This window comes from Onychostoma macrolepis, chromosome 12 (assembly GCF_012432095.1).
Source record: "Onychostoma macrolepis isolate SWU-2019 chromosome 12, ASM1243209v1, whole genome shotgun sequence".
NCBI lineage: Eukaryota > Metazoa > Chordata > Actinopteri > Cypriniformes > Cyprinidae > Onychostoma > Onychostoma macrolepis.
In genome coordinates, this window is record NC_081166.1 from 11,147,232 (window position 1) to 11,173,277 (window position 26,046).

The following is a 26,046-nucleotide window of genomic DNA, read 5'->3' on the forward strand; positions in this document are numbered from 1 at the left end:
CAAATCAAGACTCGGTATGACAGATCTGAAAAATGTATCCTAGCTTATGTTTAGTGAGGAAGAAATATGTTCCATGTCTCTGATTTGTTTCATCACAGTGATGGTGTAGTCTGTGTGTGTGTGTGTTTAGCCCTGATGTTAAGTGATTATGCTGAGCCAGGTGCATTAGAGGACTGTCGTCTGATGCCGGAGGGCTTGATAATGGTGTTTTGCATTTACCGCAGTGTAGCATTGCATAGAGTCACTTATGCCACTGTCTTCTGGACATGTGGGTTGGTTTGCATTTGTGTAGGTCTTTCAGTGTGTGAAATTCCAGAAATATCCCTTAACTTTTCATGTTTCATTTGAGGTTGCAGCAGTCATAGCTCTTTGCCTCAGATTATTGCTGTGCTGCATGATACAACAGATCAATCTTTTGAAAACAAGGCATCTGTTGTCTGAATGAAATATTTATCTTGCCTTTTTGGAGAATGACATCAACAGCCTGGTTTCTCATAGCTAGAAATTAGACGGTGGGAGGGAAGATTACAAAAAGTGCAATTAAACAGTCTTATCTCTGCTCTCCAGTGAGCAACACAAACAGGTTTGGCTATGGCCATCGCCCTCGTCCGCCCTCATGTTTTATGATTCGTCTTATTGAAAAAAGAACCTTTCCCACTATTCGGACCAATGACTGCAGATCCCAACCCGAAATGAAAATTAAATGAACAAGACAGAACAGGGGTGATTTAAGAATAATGAAACCGTGTCGTCCTGAGTTATTGAATTTCGTCTAACATGCAGTCTCATTCAATTCAGTTCTGAGTGCCTGAAGAGGAGCGAATATACTCATAATGAAGGTTACATGCCTCTGCTGTGCCCTATCACATAATCATTTTTGGCAAAGATGTTTTAATTGATTCGGACAAAACTGGAAGATAATGTCTGTTGACTCTTGTCTTACCCAACCTTTTTAAACAAGGCTGATTTGTTAACGAGAAGATTTGAATATCATTTCCAATGCCAGACAAGCATAACATTGGGACGAACCATGCTTTGCACTAGAAATAGTTCACAGGTGCTAGAGTGGCTCTGTACCATTTCAGGGGGACAGATGACAGCCGTCTGCACTAAATGTCAGTGTAGAGCGGGAGGAATGACTTCTGTAAAACAGACGGTGGGGGCATTGACATTTCACTGTGCAATGTCAAACTCATGGTCATATAGCACTCTTTGATTGAACAACATTGCTTTAAATGCACATCCTTGTCACGATACGGTTGTTTTTAATGCAGACGTGTATGTTTGCAGTAGTGATGAGGCTCAAGTCACGTACACACGCATGATGGCAGTAATGCTGGTGGAGAATCGCTAAAAACATTTAAACACTAAAACGTATTGCCTTTTGTCCAATATAGTGATTGCATGCCTTCAATTTTAATTAAAAAAATAGGCACTTTTTTGACTTTTCTTCAGGAGATTAAATCAGTAATGAGGATAGGATTCAGGGTAGTACGATGTAGGCACATTTTTCGGACGGAAGCAAAAGTCACAAATGCAGCCTGACCATCATGAACAACATCTCTAGAATGTTTGTGTGCAACATTTGGAGAATTATTGAAGAAGCCGCCTGGGGCTTTGCTTATCAGTGTCACCTTCGCTGGAGAAAAGACGCAGTATCAAGTGCTGATGTTATTACTGTCCCTCCATCTTTTTTCTTTTTTGCCTATTTCCTATTTTTCCCCACAGTGGTTTTTTTTTCCACCTTTTATTAGATCCCCTATTTTTACTGTCTCTTCCTCATTTTTACTTTTTCATAATTTTTCCCACTCTACTCTGTATAACGACTATATAGAATACAGGCATTATATATTCATGTCAAAACCTATTGCAATAATTTAAGCAATTAATACATAATCTAATATATAATGTATTTAATATTAAACATTAAAAAGATCAAAATGTTAAATATTTCTAATTATAACAAATAGTATTGTTTATATTTTATTTTACATTTTATATATAATAGCCATCCAAACTGTGTTGTTTAAATCAGACTAATACTACATTATTAGCACAGTCGTGTTGAAGAATAGAATATGTGACTGTGGTGGCCTTAGACAGGGACATTTATATAGTCAGTATTATATTCTAGGCTTGCTGAGTACATGCTTTGGTTTTTCTGGGAGTATCCGTTATTATGAAAAATGGAGAGGTTATGATAAAACTTTTTATCTCTGTGATAGGGCCGTGTGTTATAAAGAATGTTTCTTTTCCAAGGGCATCAGCAAACTTCAGGCAAAGGGAACCAAGAGTTTTATCCTTTTAATATTAATTAAAGGTCATAGTATCAGCCCCAATATAAAACCAGTCTGGCTGGCTTACAGCCCAAGATGTGGGCTTAAGTGACAGAGAAACTGAGCTTTTGGTCTGCAGGATGGAAGCTATACTCCATCTAATGTTGAGTTTTCAGTGGCTTTTAGTGATGATCATTCATTAATGATTGTTTGGTGTGTTATAGATATTAAGCATGTCAATGATATAACAATCGGCTTTAAACTATTGATATTTTAAAAGCTAGATGTCCTCAACTATGCTATAATTAAACAGAGCCTTATTACTTAGCTTAATGAATGAGGTACAATCCTGTGTGACACAAATTGGTCAGGAAAGGACACATTATGCAGAGAGAGAGAGAGAGAGAGAGAGAGGGAGCTCGATGGAATCAGGACAGCACGGATGCTTCAGCTCCTTCTCCAGTCTTGCAGAAAAGCAGCTCTGATCAGTCTGGGAAAAAAAAGAATGTTTCTGCCCATAATGAGAGCCTTGCAAACGGCCGCAACCATTTGTGACTCTGAACACAGAGGCTCTGCTTCCACTTCATTCATCACACACTCACAAGGGAACCTTTAGTCTATGACAAATACTCGCCCTCACTTTTCAAGTTCAGCTGTGGGACTCTCCGAGAGTTCGTTAAATCACTAGTTCCCACAAACCGATGTGTGCAAATGATACATGCATTGTTCAGAGAGATGCAGTAGTGTGCTCTGAAGTAATGGATCAATGCAGGGTCTGAAGTAGAACTGTTCACTTGGCAATTTCAAAGCAAAGACTTGCGTATCAGTGATCTGGAAATGAATCCCAAATATTTGTTCAATGTTTAGTTAAATGTGATGTCCAGTCAAAGAAGGTCATGCTTCCTTTTCTCTAGCCTGTTGTCTGTAGCTATGGTTACATTTTGCAGCGCTTGGAGGGAAAAATACTGACTCCTTTGAGGTAAACTGAATATTTCCGAGTACAAGACAAGAAAACAAAAATAGTATTACATTTCAAATTCTGTTGCTTCTACTGTGAGAATGAGGCATTTTATGACCTATAATATGATGCAACTGATTGTAATTCTTTTGTTATTCAATTTGTGCATTATGGTGGTTTGTGTTTGCTGTTTGTTCATAATTTTAGTTGATTTTAGACTGATTAAGGCCCCGTTTACACTACTGTTTTCTACACTACATACACTAATGTGTTTTTTTTTTTTTTTTTAATCACAATATATAATCTTGAAGTGAAAAAGTGTTGTCCTCCTAACAGGTTAAATAACTTTATTAAAGATCCTTTACTAAAGAAAGACTTAATAAAAAAAAAATACACACAAATATAAAGTAAACAAGTGTTTCAAGATTAGCGTGCAAAAGATTGTTCAAATGAACGAAAGAAACACTTTACAATAAGGTCCCATTTGTTAACAATAGTTAAAGCAGGTTAACAGTAACTAACAATGTGCAATAGCTAATTGTTGCAGTAGTTAATATTCTTTGTTAATGCTGATTAATGAAAATACATATTAGTTAATGTTTGCTCCATTGAATAATATTAGCAGACACAACTTTTGTTTTTATAATGTATTATTAAAAGTTTAAATTAACATGAAAATGATTAATAAATGCAGTCATTGTTTTTTTTCATGTTACCTAATGGAACCTGTTAAGTGTTACGATAACGAATCGGTCAATATGTAGATAGGCCCACTGTTCTCTATTGTGGATAGGCCATGTTTTAGGTTTGAAAATAAATGGCTCATTAAGTTTAAAAGTAAGTAGCTCATTAAGTCTTTAAGTATTAATTATTTGGTGCTATTGTGAAGACTAAAGCGAATATAAATATCTAAATGACTGTGAAACGTTATTTACACAGTAACGGCAGTGTCAGCGCCCTCTAGTGGCGAATGTGCATTTAATTCATCGCGTCTACTTCACTCGCTCCGCCTTTCTCAACCATTGCCTTTTTAAAGTTCAGTAATCATATGAGGCTGTATCATATGAGGCTGAGGCAGTAATCATGTTGAGGCGCTATTTTCCATAAATAAACTGAAGAAATTCATACGTTTGTTATTGGCTACTGTATAAGTTAGGCTGTTTTGTATTTTTTATTGTATTCGCACTCATGCTCCTAAATACACATGTATTTTTAGTCGCAAATGCGAGTGAAATGCTCGCATTGTCGAGCCCTGAATGGTATGCAAAACATGTTATGAATTGATGACAGATCTGGCCATGAAGACTATAAGAAAGCAGGAGATCTGTATGGTATTGATTTTGACTGAGAGCTTTTAAAATAAAAGTATTGACAGGTAACCAATGCACTAATGATAATATTGAACTAGTATGATCATATTTTCTGGACCTGGTTAGAACTCTGGCTGCAGTGTTTTAAACAAACTGCAGCTTATTTATGGAGACAATCGGGCATCCAGCCAGAAGTCCATTACAATAATCAGGTCTCAAAGTTATGAATGCATGAACTAACATTCTGCATCTTGTAAGAATATTCTGTAACTCTGATGTTTCTGAGGTGGAAAAATGCAGTGAGGTGCTCAATGGGTAAAACACCAAAATTCTGCCCATTTAAAGGGTCATGTCCTAGAGAGTGTGAGGAGATTTATATTTAACAAAGAGTCATAGTGGTATTTGATATACAGCAACAGTTGGTTGCACATTTCCAATTTGCTTTCTAATGTTCTCTATCTTTTCAGTTAGGAAATAATTGCTGCTATAAGTTTTAAGTTTGATCAACAATGTAACAGAAAATGCGGTTTCAGAATGAGCAACCAGTCACCAGCTGACTATAATTGAACGCCCCTGATCTACATACTTGGTAACACTAACAGATCAATGTCAAATTCAATTTCAAGCCTGTGAGAGTGACATGTCCTTTGAGCAAGCACTCAGAAGGTCTTTGTGGAATAACCAATGAAGCCAGTTTTATAATCTATGTTTTAAAGAGAGAATCAGGTCATTGATGTTTCTCAGGAAGAACTGCATCAGATGGGTCAATGCAGAAGTGATTATGAGTGGATTACCTTAATTGTACTTTTAAACATGAGCAAATCTTTAGGGGAAAAATTATAGGCTATGAAGTTTGAGGATTTAGTTTTTTCATAAGATCACTTGGGTGCATTTATATCTTGCAGTATGTTTGACAAGTCATTTTTACTATGTATTTTTGTTCCCATTGAGAGAACTTTTCTTTCTGTGTCATTTGTCAGGGCAAATTTCTCTGCTTGGTTCAAGACCTCATTTCCAGTTATGATCAACTGTAATTAATTTGCTGGTTTGTGAGTTGCTTCATTTACATAATTTCTACAGTGAAGAATTTGTTAAAATTTTAGATCGTGTTGGCACTGACAAGTCTTTGCTAGTCAGAATGAATTTCCCCCTCATGCTAGGATGTTCCTGGATCTAAAACATCCACACATTTGCAACGTTGAGCGAGCACGTAATTGCAATTATAATAATTAACATAATTACTTAATTGCATTTTATGTGTTTCTAGGATACGAGTTATTTTTGATCAGTTAAGCATCCAAAGTATTTTGAATTTGGCAATGAAGTTTCTTCTAACTGACTTGGGAAAAGTCTTTTGTTTCTTGTTCCTCAATAGTTCTTCAATAGTTCATTTAAAACCACATAAGACCATGAGTGGCTCCTCATTACCTTGTCTAGGTCAGTGTATGGAACACTTAAGATTTATTTAATTGTATTATAAAATAAAAACATCTTTCCATAAGTTATTCTTTATTTTTTAAAGGAAATCAGCAGAATCAACTCGAACATAATTTTATAATTATTCATTGATTATTTATTTAGTAGTGCGTGATCAAATGTATTTTTATTGCATTTGTATATTTGTATTATAATTATATTGCAGGAAATAAATATAAATTAATTTAACTAGCTTGCTCTTTTTTTTAACAACCTTACCCTTCACTGTGAATGGTGGTATTTCTGAAGTGTTTCATCAGGGCTGTATTGGTTTTCCATTTCCAGGATGGAAAATCATTCCATTTTAAAAAAAAAATTATTTTTGGCCAAAACGGCTTTGAGAGTTTTAGCCCTTGTTTAATGTCTGACGGGAAAGTCCTAATGCTAGAAAGCGGGGATTTCAGCAGGGTTTAACATGAAGCCTACAGTAAAATCAATGAACAATCAATCTCAATTTCACATCAGTGAGGTTTTCACAGCACTTCCCTGGGGCAAGGTTTTAAGAGCATTTCAAAGAATAATAAAATAAGTTTGACCTTAAATCTAGCCTAAGACCCTACAAGTTTGTGTGTGTGCGCTTGTCCATGCTGAGCTTGGTTTATAGCACTGCAATTATAAAGTATTATAGATCTCGATTAAAATCCAGTTTTTGTCACACAACAGCACTGCAGATGTAGCCTTGTTGGAAAGGGCAGCTGCATCCACGAGGGTACGGGACATGGATGCATCTATGTATATCTCAGTGAGGGACTGGCTTTGTCTTGCATAATTGTTATGGAGATGCCACTGATGTAGTAAAGGCAGTGGGCCTGATGAGTAATAGCAGGTGATGGAGAGAGATGGATAAATTGCAGATGGTGCTTTTTGGCTGTCAACAAAGCCAGGCTGTTTTCCGAGAGAAGATCTATTAGCACAAATGAGAGCATGCCACAGCTCTCTCACTTCCTGCCATGCTCTCTCACGCCGTCTCACTTTTGCTCTCTCCCTGTCATGCTTTGTCATTTTATTTTCTCAGTTTCTCACTCACGCGTACATGCCCAAACATGCTAGTCGAAGGGGATGAAGGAAAGCAAATAGCTTCTTATCAATATTTAAATGAAGATATAATTAATGGACTCGTAAATGTGGAAGTTTCACTCCCAGAAACGGGCCATTCTGGTACAAATGTCATCTGCGTTTGATGAGAGTGCAGCTTCACGGTGATCAGCTCGACAGGCAGAATTAATAGCTTGTATTTCTGCCCTTTTTATCCTGCACTATTCTGACTAAAATCGAAGCATTTTAGATGCAACCTTTTTATTGTTATTTTGTACTAAACTCACATAATTCTGTAACACTACAGTTTTCTCTTATTTGTTAACATAAGTTAATGCATTAGAACTAACAATGAGCAATGCATTTTTACAGCATTTATTCATCTTTGTTAATGGTTAATAAAAATACAACTGTACATTCATGTTAGTTCAGTTCATAAAATAACAATGTTCATGAACTAATATCAGTTCAGTAACTATTATTAATAGATTTAACTTTTGAATTTAAATATGTATTGTAAATGTTGAAATAAACATGATTAAAGGAATAGTTTACCCAAAAATGAAAATTGTCATCATTTACATTGAATATAAAAGATATTTTTAAGAATGCTGGTAATCAAACAGTTGATGGTCCCCATTGACTTCCATAGTGTTTCTTTCCCTACTGTGGAAGTCAGTGGGGACCAACAACTGTTCGGATCTTCAAAATATCTTCTTTTGTGTTCAACATAAGAAAGAAACTTATACAGGTTTTGAACGACATGAGGGTGAGTAAATAATGACAAATTTTCATTCCTTTAATAAATAATGTAGAAGTATTGCACTTTGTTAGTTCATGTTGACTAATGTTAGTTCAGTGCATTAAAGGGGTCATATGATGCGATGTCAAGTTTTCCTTTCTCTTTGGAGGGTTACAAGCTGTTTGTGCATAGATAAGATTCCTGAAGTTGCAAAGATTAAAGTCTCAAAACCAAAGAGATATTCTTTATAAAAGTTAAGACTCGACCACGCCCCCCTAAAACGGCTCATTCAAACACGCCCCAATGTGTCTACGTCACGGTGTGGGGAGATTTGCAAAACACCGCCCAAATGTTTATGCAAAGAAAGAGGGCGGGACTTTTATTCTCGCTGTAGTATTGTTGCTGCCGCTGGTGCCATGTCATGGAGAAGCTGTTTTTCATTTTGAAAGTGAAACTACTTTCTTTGGGCTTCCAAAAGAGGACGCAACTAGAAATCAGTGGTTAAATTGTATTTACAGCACTGTTCCAGAACAGTTCAACCCAAATATTCGAGTGTGTGCAAAGCATTTTACGGAGGACTATTTCCTGAACCTGGGAGTAGCCTGCCAGCTGTGCTCAAAGATTTTTCATAATTGATAATTTTTTATAATTATATTTTCTATAAAGTGGGGCAATTCCAACTTTGCAAGGACAGTCTGGCGCTTCTGACTCACAGCCTGCAAGTATATTTTCATATTTAAAGAATTTGCCACTGACTATTCAAACGTGAGTTTTGAGCTGTGTAGTGTAACATTAGTGCTTGTCGTTTGTTGTTTCTCTGAATGCAAATGCAGACATGGTAATGTTTATGCGGCACGATGCGACGCGTAAAAAGACGGTATAAGCCATTATAATCAGTAATTATGTCCCCACTGGATGCAACAAATACCTCGTTTGTAATGGGTTTTATCATTTTGTGTCGTCGTGCCGGGACACGGCATCACAATACGGTAAGGGGCGTAACATTTCCATCTCACACTTGAGGTATTCGGCCAATCACAACGCACTGGATAGCTGGCCAATCAGAGCACGCATCGCTTCTCAGAAAGATGAGCTTTGTAAAAATCGGCGCGTTTCAGAAAGGTGGGGCTTAGAGGACCAACAATAATGTACAGTATGTGGAAAATAATGTTTTTTGAACCTTAAACCGCATAAACACATTGCATTACACCAAATACACAAAATAGTGTTCTTTTTAGCAACGTCATATGACCCCTTTAACTATTCTTAACAGATTTAACTTTAGATTTAAAAATGTATTAGTAAATGTTGAAATTAACATTAAGATTGATATATAATGTAGAATATTGTTCATTGTTAGTTTATGTTGACATAGTTAACTAATGTTAACAAATGAGTCCTTAATGTGAACTGTTACCAATACTTCCATAGTTCAATTTTTTTTGTTCTTGTTAGCCTGTAATGTCTTGACACTTAGCTTGCTCTGTTTAATGTTTTTTAATGACCTATGAATGAGTTATCATAAAACTGAAAGCACAAGTGCAATATAGAGTTTGCATAAATAAAGGAAGCTGCAATTTTTTTCATTTTACTTGTATGTCCTCTCCGCATTAGATTATATAGCACAGGTGAGTTTATTTTGGATGTACAGCATAAATCATAAGGGTTTTAAGAGTGAACAATAAATGAAGTTAAATTGTTTACTCAGAATTTGCACACCACTACAAAATGTCTTCACCTCATTTATAGTAAACTACAGTATAGGGAATGCCAACTGACTTGCACTGTTTTTTTTTATCTCCTTGAAGATGGAAGAGGCCATTTTTTTACCCAAATATGTTTAGTTAGTCAAAGTTCACTGCACTTTTCAAGTATCTTACCTTTCCAGTATCTCTTCTTTCATCCACATGCACATTTAGTTACATGGGTTGGTGTCACTCACGTTTTACAGAGATGATCAGATCGTATTGTCAAGAGAAGCCTTGACGTGAGCAGTGTGCTCAGCTTTGATAATTTCATTATAAATGTGGTCGCAGTGGGATCAGCCATAACAGTCCTCAAGTGGTGATTAATAGAAAAGATAATGAGTGATTAATTACCGTGGTGCCATCAGGGCCCATTTGAGCGGAAGTCATTGAAGAGACCTCTTTGTGTCAGTGCCAAATAGACACCCCCACAGAGACAGTGCTGTCGGCCCGATATGTGCGCTGTCAAGGACGTCGCCACCTTCTTGTATTTTATGTTTGTCATGGACACAGGAAGAAGTTTGTTCTGTAAATCTCTTAGGTTGAACTGACTTTCAGAGATTCATAATAAAACATTGATGTATGTGTTTGGTGACATGATGTTATTGGCCCAATTATCATCTGTTTTAAAACCTTTTAGAGAACTTATTAATCTGAATGCCTTTCTGAGAGACTGTTGATATTTCATTAGTACATTTATGCATTTAGCAAATGCTTTTATCCAAAGCAACTTTGTATTTAAGGTATCAGTTTGTTCTACATTGGGAATCGAACCCATGACCTTGTCATTGCTAGCGCCATGTTTCCACTCTTTTAGCTACAGGAAGACTTAGGTTATCTATAATGATGCATTTTAATTGACAAATTATAGCAGTCTTTCATGTTAATTTATCTGAATGAGTTTTGAAGATCTGTTGCAGTGGTTGAAGATTCATAATCTTGAAAGCATTCAGCATGATCCAACAAACTCTGTAATGATGCATGTTGGCATTGTTAGAAGATTAGTTAGTCTTCTGCAAGCTTTCCACATGCTGAGTAGTACAAAGTGTGTTCATAGGAATTGAATGTTCACTTCAGTTCATTGAGTGCAAGTCTTCTTAGTTTGCCTCGTTTTAACCATCAGCCACTTTTGAGTGCTATAATCAAGGCACTTAAAGGCATGCACTAGTGTTCCCATTTCACATGTTCTTTTTATATTGAATTATATACAAAGAGAAGTACTGCTATTTACCTCTGGTTTTTTTATTAAGTGTTTTTTTTTCTCTCTCTTTAAGAACCATTTTCCATGTTCCTGCTGGTTTGAAAAAAAAAGTTGTTGTTTCCAATTAAGGAATTTTTTAATAAAAAAAAAATCATGGAGCTGTCTTGTGAACATTTCCATAAAATATAATATAAACTCATTTTATTACTTTTATTTTTTATTACTTTTTCCAGTTTGAAACGGCTCTTAACATTTGTTTGTGATTTTAGGTGAATCTGTTGTGTTGTTTGTTGGATATCAGTGCTGGAAACACTGCATTTAATTCTATATAGAACTAGTTGCAAGTTTTGTGGATGTTTTTGAAAAACATCTTTAAGGCTGCATTTACACTGCATGGTTCAAGTGACCCAATTCCAAATTTTTATTTATTTTTTCCTCCCATGTGGCACAGATCATGGCCCCCGACCGTGTAAGCAGGAAACAATCACATGGATTCTGATATTCTCCGATCGGTTTCAGGCCTCATTCATGTGGAAATAAATAAGATATGAATCGGATACGTGCATTTGCGCCTGCCGTGTAAGCAGACAGATCGGATATTCCCCTGTTAATGCGACTCCTACGTCATTGAAAAGTGATTTTGTTTAAAACATTTCGCGGTACAGACATACCTGTAAAAAATGAAACATTGTTTGTGTTAAATGAAAGGTGATCTGACGCTGAAATGTGTTGCTTTTGAAATCACTCTGAGTGCTTGTTGCTGCTGTTGTTGCAGACGAGCTCTTCAGTCCCGTTCGTTCCATTGAAACCTCAAAATAAAATGCGCACAAACATGTCCCTGCCTTTTGATATAAAATCACTGAAGAACGCATTTGGTTTTAATCACTAAAAAACACAGATGATGTGACATGCTTAACAATATCTAGTATTACCACCTGAGTATTATTCCACTTGCAAGCTTTCAGCGGAGCTGCGTACTTCACTGTCCTGAAGAATTTGTACTAGGCTAGCCTATATAATTATTTTTATGTATAGATGTAACTATTGCATTAAAAACGTTTCTATATGAATTTCATGTCAATAAACTAAACTTAATGTATTATTCAAATTGATTTGTGATGTCATATATGCCATTTTTGGCTTGTTTCACCAAGTGCAGTGTAAAATGCACACATTGGATACAGTCACAAAATCCGAATTGGTCATCAAGACCTGCAGTGTAAATGCAGCCTAATGCTCTCCAAGGCTGCATTTATTTGTTCAAAAATACAGTGAAAACAGTAATATCGTGAAAAACTATTTTACAATTTAAAATCATTTTTCTATTTTAATGTTTTAAAGTTTAAATTTATTCCTGTGGTCCCCAAAGCTGAATTTTGATCCTTCAGAAATCATTGTAATATGTTGATTTGCTGATCAAGAAATGATTCTTATTATTTTCAGTTGTAGTGTACTTTTTTCGGGATTCTTTGAATAGAAAGGTCAGAAAAGAACAATTTATTTTAAATACTTTTAAATAAATTAATTGCATCCTATTAATTTCTTCTTTTTTTATGTCACTAGTTGCAATTTCTTCCTTTTCAATTTCTTTTATTATAAATTATTTCTGTCCTATTAAATGTTTCTTCAGAACCCTGAATTTCCTGAAAGAACGTAATTTGTGCAGAGCAATGAAGTGAAATGTTTGCTTGTGAAATCTCCATACATGCATATGTGCGTGTGTGGATGTCAGTGTGTTTGTCAGGATGTGAACATGGTACAGAATTGCTGTGATATCAGTGACAGTACCTCAGCAGTTGTCTTTCGTTATGTGACACAATTAGAGTTTAACTCAGCACACGTTTCTCCATCACAAATCCAATAGCAATCAGCCTCGTCCTTGGTACCCAGATCAGCCCGCATTTAGATATTGATCGACCGTCAGTGAGGACCACTCCATGTTTTAACTCTTGATTATCCATAGATGATAGAGGCATCACCTGCAACTTCTCCATCTCTCCGAAGTGAGAGAAGCTGATTTGGTTACGTCTTTCAAAGTTTGTCTCCAGGGCAGAAGCTTTTGTTTTCAACATACATTATGAAGTGTTGTTCATTACTGTTTGATGTTATTGTTGGTAATGAAATGAAATGAGACATTTAATCAGGGCTTTGAGGTCTTAAGATGCCTATTGAATGTTTCACTGGAAAGGTATTTTAATTGTTCCTTGTGGTATTCTCTAACTGGCACAGTCCCGTATGATTGAACGCTCTATATTGCACTGTATTGATCTTCTGTACCCATGTTACACCTGCAGATGCTCATGAATGCTCACTCTCTCTCATTCACTGACATCTACGCAGTCTGATTACAGATGAGAAGTTGGTATTGATAAATATATTGATGTGACCTTCAGAAGTACTTCTGACCTGGGCCGTGTCATCTCCTCCTGTATTTGCAAGCAAGGAAAATTGTGCACCATGTGCACATGATAGATAAACTGTGTCTATCATAGAGGAAAAATAAGCAGTGTGCCATCGGTTATGGATGGGATTTTGTATGAAGGTTGTGAATTCTGCTTTTAGGGCAACCAGCCAGTCAGTCGAATGGAGAAATTACAGGGAATGCGTCATTAATTAAACTCCACCACTGGAATACTGATGCTCACGCAATCAATGGCAAAATAATTGCTTGTCATGCATGTTGTGGCAAGAGAAATTTCCTTCCAATCTTCGCAGACATTTGATTAGCCAGGTCCTCCAAACTTTTTTATATGGAACAAATGAATTATTCAACCACCTGTTTCTGTCTGTGCTGGAAAACAGCCAAAGTGCTGTCAATGGCCTCTCTCTCTCTCACTTTCTGTCTCTCTCTATTCTTTTTTACATGTTCACCTCTTCTCTTTTCAAATCTTTTTCCTTCCTCTTTATCTCAGCATCCCTGCATACTGCCTTACTCTCTCTGTGTGTGTGTGGTGTGTATATCGGGGTGCTTTTTGGTTTTTCTGTTTTCAATAAATATCAAGTCTGTGAACTTTCTGTGAGTCATGTCACTTAAGCTGTCAATCACCACTTTTAATCTTAAATCTGAGATTTTGACAAAGAAAACTGACATCATAGAATTGTTTGAAAGTATAAAGTTTATGTGCAGATACTTAGTAATATATCATACTTTTTACCGTCTTTCTTTCATCTCTTTTTGCTACAGCAACTGATGAGGGAAAGGCAGCAGATGGCCAGTCGCCCTTTTGCCTCGGTCGCCGTGACACTGGATGTGGGCGGCACTCAGATAGAACTGCTTCAGGGCGGAATCGAGGTTAGTTTGACCTTTAAACTTTGAACCAGTTAGGTTTACTTGGCTACAATTACTCAATGAAATGTTTGCCAATATACAGTATCAAATATCTGTGTGGAACTTGTGTGTGTGTGTGTGTATATATGGCTCTGAAATGAATTTTCTTCCCTCATTTGAAAATGACTTTTTCTAATCGGCTACTATTTCCATGTAGATTTAAAAATGAAAACGAGTAATAAAAGTTCAAGTAAAATGAAATAAAAAGTCGTCTTAGAAATAATCTAGGAATGTTTTCATCACTGTGTGTGTATATAATGTACCTAACTTTTAGAACCAGCTTAATGAGGTTTCCAGTCTAAATAATGAGCAATATCAGGCAGAAACCGTTTGCAGTTTGACAGCTCTAATTTAAGTGCATCGCGATTCATGGCTGTTACACAACAGACTCGCACGCAGACCTGTGAAAGCAGATGTACCTGCCGCTCAGCAGAGACGTTCAAAACACACGTCCAGCAGCACTTGATGTGCCTCTCCAGAATCCATTAGTGTAGAGTGGAGTGGTGCTCAGTGAGCATTATGGGCTGTTGGAGGACACGCCACAAATGAAGAGAGCAGAAAACAACATACTCGTCAATCCTCCAGCTGAACGCTGTTCAACATGGATCTTTTTAAACAAACTTTAGCTTCACTCTTACAAGCGCATGGCTCTCATTTATGGGGACATCAGCCTTGTGAGAAGAGCCACTTAAGTTCTGTAAAATTGCATCCACAAGCCAGCTGTTGAGAATTGAAGTTTGCTAACAGAAGTTGTTTTGATAATCAACATTTTGGCTTCAGATGGTTAAGTACCTGCATATCTTATTTTTCACACTGTACGGTGAGAGTCTGTTAGCTCAAAAGCTCCTTATTTTACTGAATGTACTCTCAGAACATGTCTTTTCTTTTCTGAGATACTGTTGTGTTTCATCACTTTTTAAGTTCTGTCACCTTTGTGGTGGAAACAGCGACATGTTTTGAGACCGGATTCCTGTTGTTTACTTCTCAGCCTCAGAGGTTTAATTTCGACCAGCACAAATCTTCCAAGCAGTTGCCACCTCAGGAGGCCCATTATGAGCCGCCACCTTTCTATTTCAACTCTGAGCTCATTCCCTCAAAGCTTTGATTGCAATAGCATTTCAAGTTTGTATTCAAAATTAGCCAGGGACTATTTTAATGAAACCCAATCAAACCCAAAAAACAAATGCTCAGTAGTGAATCTAAATTCTCTGCCATTTTGTCCACAGTGGCTTTCTGAGCTTTTCTTCTACGTGCTTTTCTACTATGTCTCTGTTTATTATTTTTAGTGTTTGGGGACATGGTATGAAAACCTTAAGCATATATTTAGGTTTAGTCTTATAGCATATAGCATATGTGGCCCCTCATGTTGCTCTTCCCCAGCCTTCATCATGTGCTTGGTGATCAACATTGACACTTCTTGGAGTCTGTTGAGGCAGATCCAGATGTTGGCCCCACTATGCTGGGATCTGGCAGCAGCTGAAGGTGAAAGGAGGGAAATGAGAGCAATTCTGTTCTATAAAGGTTAATGAGACAGCATCTGGTGCTGTTGAATTGTTTAGCATAACCTGCTAATAAAAAAGAGGACAATCCAGACGGTTCAGCATAGTAATATGTGCCTGTAGCTCAGCTTCTGTCTGTAGTTATCGCAGATTTAGCTCACCCAAGACAGATGCTAATAGCAGATTTAACCAAGGCTTGTCTGACGCATAACTGTGCAGTAGCTGTGAAGTTTATAGGCCTATTGCAGTATTATTAATAGTAAAAGAGAAGTATGACAGAAATTTGTTAGTAGAAAAAAGAGGGAATGGGATTAGGACATGACATGAATTTGAACCTACACATCTAGCTTCAGCTCCAGTACTGCATGTCTATCCAAAAATCCATTTAATTGTTTACTCACCACCTTGTGTGGGTTGGTATTTGTGGTTTACGGGGACACAAATTTGTTTAATGACATGGGTATGACAGAAGTATTACAATTTGAAGGTGGTTTATGAGGACACTGCCTATGTCCCATAATTCAAAAGGCTTAAAAAAACATACTAAATGGTGTTTTTTTTTTTTGTTTTTTTTTGGAAAATCTAAAAATGCACAGTTTCCTGTAAGGGGTAGGGTTGGTGTAGGGCAATAGCACATACAGTTTGTACGGTATAAAAACCATTACGCCTATGGAGAGTCCTCGTAGAGATACCAACGTGTGTGTGTGTGTGTGTGAAGGCTTTTGCAAGATTATTTATTGCAAAATGAGATGATGGGCAGAAAATAAATAAATGGGGTATACCTAGGGGTGTAATAGTATACAAAATTGGCGGTTCGGTATGAACTACAGTTATGTCTTTAAATAGAAAAAAGTCTGTTATCACTGCTACATCTGTCTGCTATTTGCACTGTAGTTTATTGTGCTGTTGTTTTTTTTTAGTTGGAATTATTGTACTCGGTGAAGTCTGTGAAGTTTAACGGAGATACTCGTAATGTCAGGGACGAGCCTTTTTTGCAAAATGAAAATGTCTTTTCAGCATTTACAGATAAGGACACAACCGTAAATATAAGTTATGCGCTGTGGAAAACATGTCTCTAATGCGTTAAACAGCACATGCATCTGACAGGAGGGCAGGCTGCTTTAAACTGTATGCTTATGAATTTGTTTGAAGTGCTTAAGCTTGTCTTATGTTTAGGACAACTCAGATTGTGCCGCTTTCCTCTCTGTTGATTTTTAAATGTGTTTAAGCATCGTATTTTCCTATATATCCTATATTTTGTTATACCTTTACAAACAGAGTTTCTAAATATATTCCACACACACAGAAGTTCTGTACATGCAGTGCATAAAATAACACTGCATTCATTTGGTACATATGTGTGCTGAATCAAAAGACCTGTACCAAATTTTTTTCAGTACAGATATGTGTACCGTTACACACCTAGACATAACATAGACAAGATTTGAACTTTCCTGCACACCGTCCCACATGTTTTTTGCAATAATGACATGAAAGGCTGCTTCTGTAATTTCGACATAGTCCGTTAGCATCTGCCACAGGTCATGTTTAGGCCACTCTGGCTGTCCCTTAGGCTGGACTGGTTTGGTTTGTGTTGGGCTTGACTAGACTGAAGAAAAAATTGTTGTGCATCGAGGTCAGCAGAAGTGCATTATGAAGCCAGTGTGAGGCCGGCCCGTTTAAAATGGTGCAGATGACACAGATGCTGCTCTGCCACCATGGCCAGCACACAACATATGGGCCCGTTAACAGTTTCAGAGTATGATGGATGGAGGCTGTCACCAGGCAACAAAGAGAGGGCCGTTTAAATTATACTGTGTACGTAGCCATTCTTGTGTTTGAGAGTGCTCAATAGTGAGCTCTTATCTACAGACCAGCGCTGTATGCTCCCTGTCACTGCGAATGCTGCTATTAGCCATGCAAATGAGATGCTCCGCAGGCCGTTAAAAGCTGGGGAAACATATAGATGAAGAGGACTGTCCTGTTGCTTTATGGCTTTGTTTGCATTTCCATTTTCATTCTATGCTGCTTAATACTCACAGCTGCAGCAGCTTATCGGCTGCATCTTCGGCAGCAGATATTGCGATACATATTTTTAAATGTGTAAAGAGATGAACAGAACAGAGGAAATTGGAGTTGGGTGGAATAAATACACCAAAATAATGAAATAAAGGATAGAATGTGGTCATACAAATATTAGATATTCACCAGTTGGCCACATAGAGAGATACAAGGTGGAAAACCAGTGAATGAAATATTTACAGTATATATCCGTTAAAAAGAAAGTGTCGGATTCATTGGCGAGACAAGACGACACGGCCCATAAAGTGTCTCTCACCAGCCTGTTTGTCTCAGTGTCTAATTAGAATGTGGCTCTGAGCTGTTTTCATCAGGTTAGTCAATGCAGGAGAGTGGGATGGAGTTGGACCTCAATTAGTTGTAAATTAGCAGGGCTGTACGAGAGACATCTGTTTTCTGGCTAGTTCATTTCTTTTTATAGCCTTTTTTGTTTTCTCATGAGACAAAACGTGCAAGTCTTTCATGAATCTTCAGTTCTCTGGATTTGTCCCTCTTTTTCATGTTCAAAGGTGCGTGCTTTTGTAAAATTAAGTTTAAGAGTTTACTTTTAAGGTTTGAGGTTTATTCATGAGCAGGGCTGTGCATGATCTTTGGTGAAAGCTGAAAGAGTTTTGCTTTTTCTGAAGAAAATGTGTTGCTTGCCTGTGCGAAACACTATAACTATTCATGAGTTGGTCTGACGACTTTCCCAGAGTATAAACTACTTTTCAAAAGTTTGGGGATGGAAGTTTTGTTTTGTGTTGTTTTTCCTCATATGGCACAAATTCATAAAATACAGTAAAAACAGTAATGTTGTGGAATATTAAATAACTGTTTTCTATTTTAATGCATTTCTGTGATGCAAAGCTGAATTTTCAGCATCCATTACTCCAGTCTTATGCGGAGTTGGTGTTCAATAAACATTTTATATTATCAATGACAACAGTTGTGTACTGCTTAATATTTTTGTGAAAACCATGATAAATTATTTTCAGGATGAATAGAAATCTTGCGACTACTTTAATAATCAGCATTATAAATCAATACTATAAATGCCTTTTAGTGTCACTTTTGATCAATTTAATGTGTCCTTGTTGAATATGTTTCTAAGTATTTTCTTAAAAAATCTTATTGATCTCAAAATTTTGAGTTTTTTTTTAAATATATATTTATAATACCATGGTCTTGCACACACACAGTTTATCTATAGTATTCTCAAAACGCCACGATTTGAGCTAGCATTTGTGTGTAGTGAAAACTGCACAAGTTATGAATTTATGAAAACCTCTTAAATTACCTTCTCCAGTGCATTTTTGCAGCACGTGTGCTGTAATGTAATCCGCCGTAATCTCGTTTTTCAAACAAACCTCAGCTTAGCTTCCTAGTAGGACTCTAAACAGTATTGTTATTCATTAGCTGCATCATAGCAATGCTTTCTAAATGGCCTGCAATTGGATTACTGTAATCTGTATGGTGCAAAGCTAATGTGAATGAGACGAATATCACTGAATCCAAAACCATAAGGGATGAGAGTAAGTGCATGAAAATGGATTTGTCTGATCGTTTGGAGTTGTTGGGAGGAATGAAGATCTTGTTAGGTGGTTTATACGGTTTATACATTGAATACATGGACCCCACAAACTCAAAACAGACTAATGAGAACCTTTTAGGGTCATTTTGGTATTATATGTTGGATGTTTTATAGGAATTCTATAAATGGGATCCTTCCCTTTGTTGTAAATAGGAGTAATAAAATATGTAATTAATTACTTACTTGATTTATTTCACAATATTCTATTTTAGAATAAAATAATTTTATTTTGTAATATTTAATTTTTTCCTGCGAGGACTTTTTAAAAGACATGTACAGCAGTACACTCACAGAACAAATGTTACAAAGCTTTGAACGTTTTCTTTGTCATTTAAGTTAAAATTACTTTAAAGTGTAAAGAAGTGGTCACCTCTTTGAGCAAGAGTCTATTGTAATGCATGTTTGGGTGTGAAATTGAAATGGATCTGTACATTATGCATAACTACCAAGCTCAGACAATAGCACTGGCCAGAAATGGATACGTAAATGTAGGGTTGAAAATGGAGATATGTAATTAAGTGTGATATTTAGCATGAATCACTTAATTGGTGTGTTTTGCTAGAAATAATGAGGTTTGCTGTATCATTCAAAAGCAAGAGGATGCATTTGTGTATAACAGGCAGAGTGAAGAGTCTTGAGGCCGCTGTGGTTTGTTTTGTCTATCACTTATGATAAATGGGGTGCTAAACCCCTATAGCAGTGTTTCTCAACTCTGGTCCTGGGTGCCCCCCAACACTGCACATTTTGTATGTCTCCCTTATGACACACCCATTTCAGGTCCTGGAGTTTCTTCTAATGAGCTCATGAGTTAAATCGGGTGTGTTTGGTTAGGGAGACACACAAAATGTGCAGTGTTGGGGGGCGCTATAGTCTGACCCTATAGTCTGGCTAGTAGAGCAAACATTTGTATCGACGTCCATCCTTATGGTTACATTTTACACTAAACTTAACCTTGCCCTTAAGATCTTAGTAGCAATTGAGGATATATCTCTACAGACCACCACAGACTGATTTTGATAAAGAAATGGCAAAACCGTGTGAGGGAGAGAGAAAATCAAAAGGAAAAACAATGATATTCTGCGCACGGAGGAATGAGGGAGCTAGAAGGGAAGCTAGACGCCCCCTGCCACCCCCTGTCACTCAGAAACAATGGCTTTGAACTTTTTAAGTGCAGCACAAGTGGCCTCTTTTCCTCTCAAAGAGACAGATATTGCTCTGATAACAGCCTCTGTCCGCCAGGCTTGATGGACATCACTGTCAGCGCAAGCTTAATTTGACCTTTCACAAGCCCCTCCACGCCTGTGCCATCACGTCCCATGAGTTCTCTCACGAAATGAGAAAAAGCGATGGGCTTGGGCATTCTTTCATTTTAGAACTGAACACATTCGCTGTGATTTTTATATAGGCGAGAAAAAAAATCTTGCCAGAAAGGTTATGTTTTTGGATAGTCTTTGGCGTGTATATTTATGCATTTGTTACCTCCTTTGCTATCTATCTATCTGTCTGTCTATCTATCTATCTATCTATCTATCTATCTATCTATCTATCTATCTATCTATCTATCTATCTATCTAATTTATCTATTTAATCAAAAATACAGAGAGAAAAACTAATTTTGTGAAATATTGCAATTTAAAATAACAGTTTTCTGTTTTAATATCATTTAAAATATTTTTTTTTCCTGTGAAGCAAAGCTGAATTTTCAGCATCATTACTTCAGTCTTCAGTGTCACATGATCCTCCAGAAATCATTCTAATATGCTGATTTATAATCAGTGTTGGAAACAATTGTGCTGTTTAATATTTTTGGGACATGTGATTTTTATTTATTTATTTATTTTTTTTTTTTTCAGGATTCTTTGAGTTAAAAAGGACAGTGTTTATTCAAAATAGAAATTTTGTGTTACAGTATACACTACTATTCAAAAGTTTAATTTTTTTCTTTCTATTGTTTTTTAAAGAAATGTATGCTTTAAATCAATGGATTTAAATGGATAAAAAAGTGATAGTAAAGACTGTTCTTTTTAACTTTTTTTATTAATTAAAGAATCAAAGAAAAAAATCAGCACAATAGTTTCAACAATGATAATAAATCAGCATATTAGAATGATTTTTTAAATGATCATGTGTCACTGAAGACTGGAGTAATGGCTGATGTATTAAATGCTGGCTGAAGCATATTAAAATAGGAAACCAATATTAGAAATTGCTATAATATTTCACTATTACTGTTTTTTTTTTTTTTTTTTTTCTTTCTTTTTTTTTTTTGTATTTTCAATCAAACATACAGCCCTGATGAGCATAAGAGACTCCATTAAAAAACATTAAATATCTTTTGAACTGCAGTGTATATATACTTTTAGCAAGGGAAATAATCAATACATTTTATATAATTTATAAACATATTTTTTTATTTATATGGCTGCAGCTTTTCATCGGGTAACCACAGCTCACATTTTCTTCAGAATCTATGTAATTAATAAAAACTTTTATTTTTAATTTAAGCTTAAAAATGGATATAGGCAGAGTTGGTCTGTTTGGTTGGGTGATATGACGCAGTAGGACACATCTGCATATCAGTCCAAAGCCACAGAGAGCTCATTTAAATGTCTGCTGTGTGCTTCAATAATTGCCATAATTATTCTGAGGTGGGAAAGGGACAGATTTGTATTAAACATTCCTGCTTTAGAGAAATGTACCTTAGAGTAACTTTGTTGGTTTGACGGCTGGCGCTTAATTCATATTATAGGCTCGATGAGGACCATTCTTGGCAGAAAATAATAGTTGGCGTCTGTTTCCTTTTTTGTGTCTGTCTTTTTCTTTTTTTTTTTTACGCATTTTGGCAACTGAGGTAAGATATTAAAGCTTCATTTTGTGGAAAGCCATTGGCTGCCAAAGTCTGTGATCTTGCAGCACGCTCTTGGAAGAGCTCTTGAAGAGGCACTCTCTTTAAATGGTGAATAAAGCCACTCTACAGCTGAGTCAGTGTGTGTGTGTGGAGGGCCAGAAACGAGAGTGTATTAATGAGCTGAGGGAATCTTAAAAGACAATGCTTTTATTCATTGTCAGGGACATTTATGACTCCCTTTGTGATTAAAACACATAAAACAATCGACAAATCCTTTCAGAAAAGCATTCATATGAATGCGAGTGAACCAGCTCTGAATAATCTGTAATGTGAGATAAAAGATGACATTTTAAGATCACAATTGCCTGTGGCTTCCTTCCTCCTCATTCCACTGTTGCATCAGAGACCCGCTGATGCATACTTCTATTCAGGGCAGCATTTATAGAACTGAGGGCTGGTGCTACAACACGACCCGAGTTGGTAGTCAACAACCTCAAATGTCACAGATTTTCTCCGCCTGTGCGTGCATGATGTGAACTTTGAAAGTGGCTTGCATTGAGTCTTTGAGTTTCAGGGAGATGATTTGTTACTGAGATTATCACGATGTGAATTTTCCTTTTCTGTTGACGTGCGAGAGACATCCTACAATGTCAGCTCACACGGAGTGCTGTGACATTTGTGACTGATGGTGATGTGTTCGGGAGGAGGCTTGTTATAGATGACACATTTCCTCTCCTCTGATCTCTCCACAGGGACCGCCCAAGCCTGTTGCCGTGGAACCCTGTTCAGGGAGTAAAGCAGCAGTGCTCACAGTGCTAATGTGCCTCCCAAGAGGGGCATCTGGTGTTCCTCCACCTGGCCAGTCAGGTCAGTATTTTTGAAAGGTGTCCTAAAATATGTCCCCACTTTACATGTACAGTACCTTGTTTTACCTTGTCTGAAGCTTAAACTGTGGAGCATGGTGCTGGTAACACCAAGGTAACCAGTTCGATTTTTTTAGGGAATGCATTGCTTGAATGAGAGCATTCAATGAATGCATGCAATGAATAAAGCATCTACCAAATGCATAAATGTAAAAACTTTAGCATCTGATACCATAACTGTACCATAGTGCAAGGTAGAAGCATTATGCAGACACAAATACATAATAACCTGATAATATAATAATCAGTTTTTATCGCTAGAAGTGGTTGTGTCAGTTGAAATACACTAAGTGGCTCATTTTTCTGTAATTCTTGGATGTACTAGTATTAAATATCTGGCGAACACCGATTTTTGACGCTGTGGCTAATATCAAAATTCTTCACTCTAAATAAATTCAAAATGAAACACTAATACTGCAAGTAAATGCTACAAATTAATTTAGTCATCATAGTACTATAATGTACACTGCAGTATGAAAAATGGATATTAATTTTGAAATTTGTAATCTTGAGAGAGATTGCATTTAACAGTGGCTTAACATTAAATAATTACACTGCTGCTCAGAAGTTTGGGATCAGTAAGATGTTTAATGTTTTTTAAGGGAGTCTCTTCTGCTCATCGAGGCTGTATTTATTCGATCAAAAATACAGAAAAAAAGTAATATTGTGAAATCTTATTGCAATTTCTAATTTTGGTTTCCTATTTTAATATACTTTAAAATATAGTACAAAACCATGATCCACACTCACATGAAACAGTCTTTTCTTTTCGTTTTATTCTACATTTATCATCAATAGGATAAGGACACAGACATTTTGGCTCAAAGGCTTCTTCAGTGTGTTAAACAATACAAATCCTCCACCCACTTTTTAAATGACTCATTTGACGTCATCGTACATTTACCAATGTTCATTCATTTATAGCTTATGTATTCCATTTCAATATTAAACAACTTGCATTTAAATATCATACCCATTATCACAACCACCACTGCACTACAATATAACTTATTCGCACATAAATTACCTCGGATTTCATTTTTATCATTCTTGTATAAACTAGCAGTTAAAATAACGATGACGTCAAATTAGGGTTGTAACGGTATGAGATTTTCACGGTATGATAATTTTAATGAATGACCATTTTAATGAAAGTAAGTCTCCCTTATTATTATTTATTTATTTATTTTTATTTAAAAAATAAAACTATAAGCCTTATGTATATCTATAATCACACTTTAACATTTTAATTAATGTTTTAAAATGTTATCAAATTAAAATTTAACAACTTTCATTTTTGGCAAAGTGCTGCACAACAGAGGTATACTAAGTTAAAACATGGACAAATATGATATTCCTTAAAAATAATGTTTAAATAAATTAATGATTATAAATAATATTATTATTATTGTTGTTGTTATAAATTGTAAGTACATTGTACAATGCTAATATATTTCTGTCATGCCTTCAAGTTACAGCCTTAAAGCTGACAGCCTTCGGGTTGTAGCGGACCTTTGAGTTTCAGAGTCTATTTGACAATGGTTTGTCTCAAATAAAACTGGGAAATGTTTATTTAGGTTTTCTCTCAGAGCAGCTCTGCTGATGTTCATGTTTGTAGATGCTGAAAACACCATTAGTGTCATGCATGCATACTTCAGTATGTAGTAGATAAAACGGCGCCACTCATATCTTTTGATTTATCCATCCATCAGATTGCACGTTTTACGTGACAACCTCGTTAACGTTATAGTGTAAATCTCATGTTCACGACTGCACCAGGATTCCCTCTGCATCACAGAAATTATACGGCCTTTTAACTTGTTATAAATGCGACATACCTTTATTAGCACGGAGGGATGGTGTCCGTGAATATGAGCGAACATGTTGGATGTATGGCCTGCTTTTGCAGCCACTTTGCGTCCACATTTTTTTGCCAATTGGATCCGTCCTCAAGGACAACCCCACGTTGGTTTTTTTTTTTTTTATCCCCATACTGCAGATTTAAACTTTTTTTCGGCGGGGGATGGAGATTAGATATAATCTCTGTCTCTGCCATTTCCTCCGCTGCAAGTGAGTGTAAGCAGCCACGTGAATACAGAGTGAAGCAGCCGAAATAAATTGCATATGCGTGGGTGAGATTTATTTATTTTTTTTGTAATTAAAAAAAAAAAAAAAAATGTAGATATGCAATTGTTTACGGTATGATAACCGTGCATGTTCAAACCGTCATACTGGTATATCGTTACAATCCTACGTCAAATGAGTAATTTAAAAAGTGGGTGGAGAATTTGTATTGTTTAACGCACTGAAGAAGGCCTTTGAGCCGAAACGTCTGTGTCCTTGTCTTATTGGTGATAAATGTAGAATAAATGAAAAGAAAAGACTGTTTCATGTGAGTGCGGATCATGGTTTTGTACTATTAAGTGATTTAATGGATATACGCACCTAAACGAAAGATCAAGTGACGGAAGAGCGCAGTGCAAACAACTTTTGTGAATATACTTTAAAATAGAATATTTTTCTGTGACACAGCTCTGAATTTTCAGCATCATTACTCCAGTTTTCAGTGTCAAATGATCCTTCAGAAATCATTCTGATATGCTGATTATTATGAGTGTTGAAACTGTTGTGATGCTTAATATTGTTTTTTTGGAAAATGTGATACTTTTTTATTTGATTCTTTGAATACAAAGTTAAAAAGAGCAGCATTTGTTCAAAATAGAAATCTTTTCTAACAATATAAGTCTTTGCTTTGACTTTTTATTCATTTAACACATCCCTCCTGAATAAAAGTATTGATTTCTTTAAAAAAAAGAAAAAATGTACTGACCCCAAACTTTTGAATAGCATTGTATATTGTAACGCAAAATTTCTTTTTTAAATAAATGCTGTTATTTTTAACTTTTTTTATTAATCAGAGAATCCTAAAAAAAAATCACAGGCCCCCCAAAAAATATGAAGCAGCACAACAGTTTCCAACATTGATTATAAATCAGCATATTAGAATGATTTCTGAAGGATCATGTGGCACTGAAGACTGAAGTAATGATGCTGAA

At 36.2% G+C, this 26,046-nt stretch overlaps 1 protein-coding gene across 1 annotated transcript in view; it reads left to right on the forward strand.

The window, feature by feature from the left end:
* Positions 1-26,046, forward strand: part of atrnl1b (attractin-like 1b) — a 102,813-nt gene that overhangs the window by 70,670 nt on the left and 6,097 nt on the right. Inside the window, 2 exon segments of the mRNA XM_058793282.1 lie at positions 13,928-14,035; positions 22,820-22,934. Of these exon segments, the coding sequence (XP_058649265.1) occupies positions 13,928-14,035; positions 22,820-22,934 (223 nt within the window).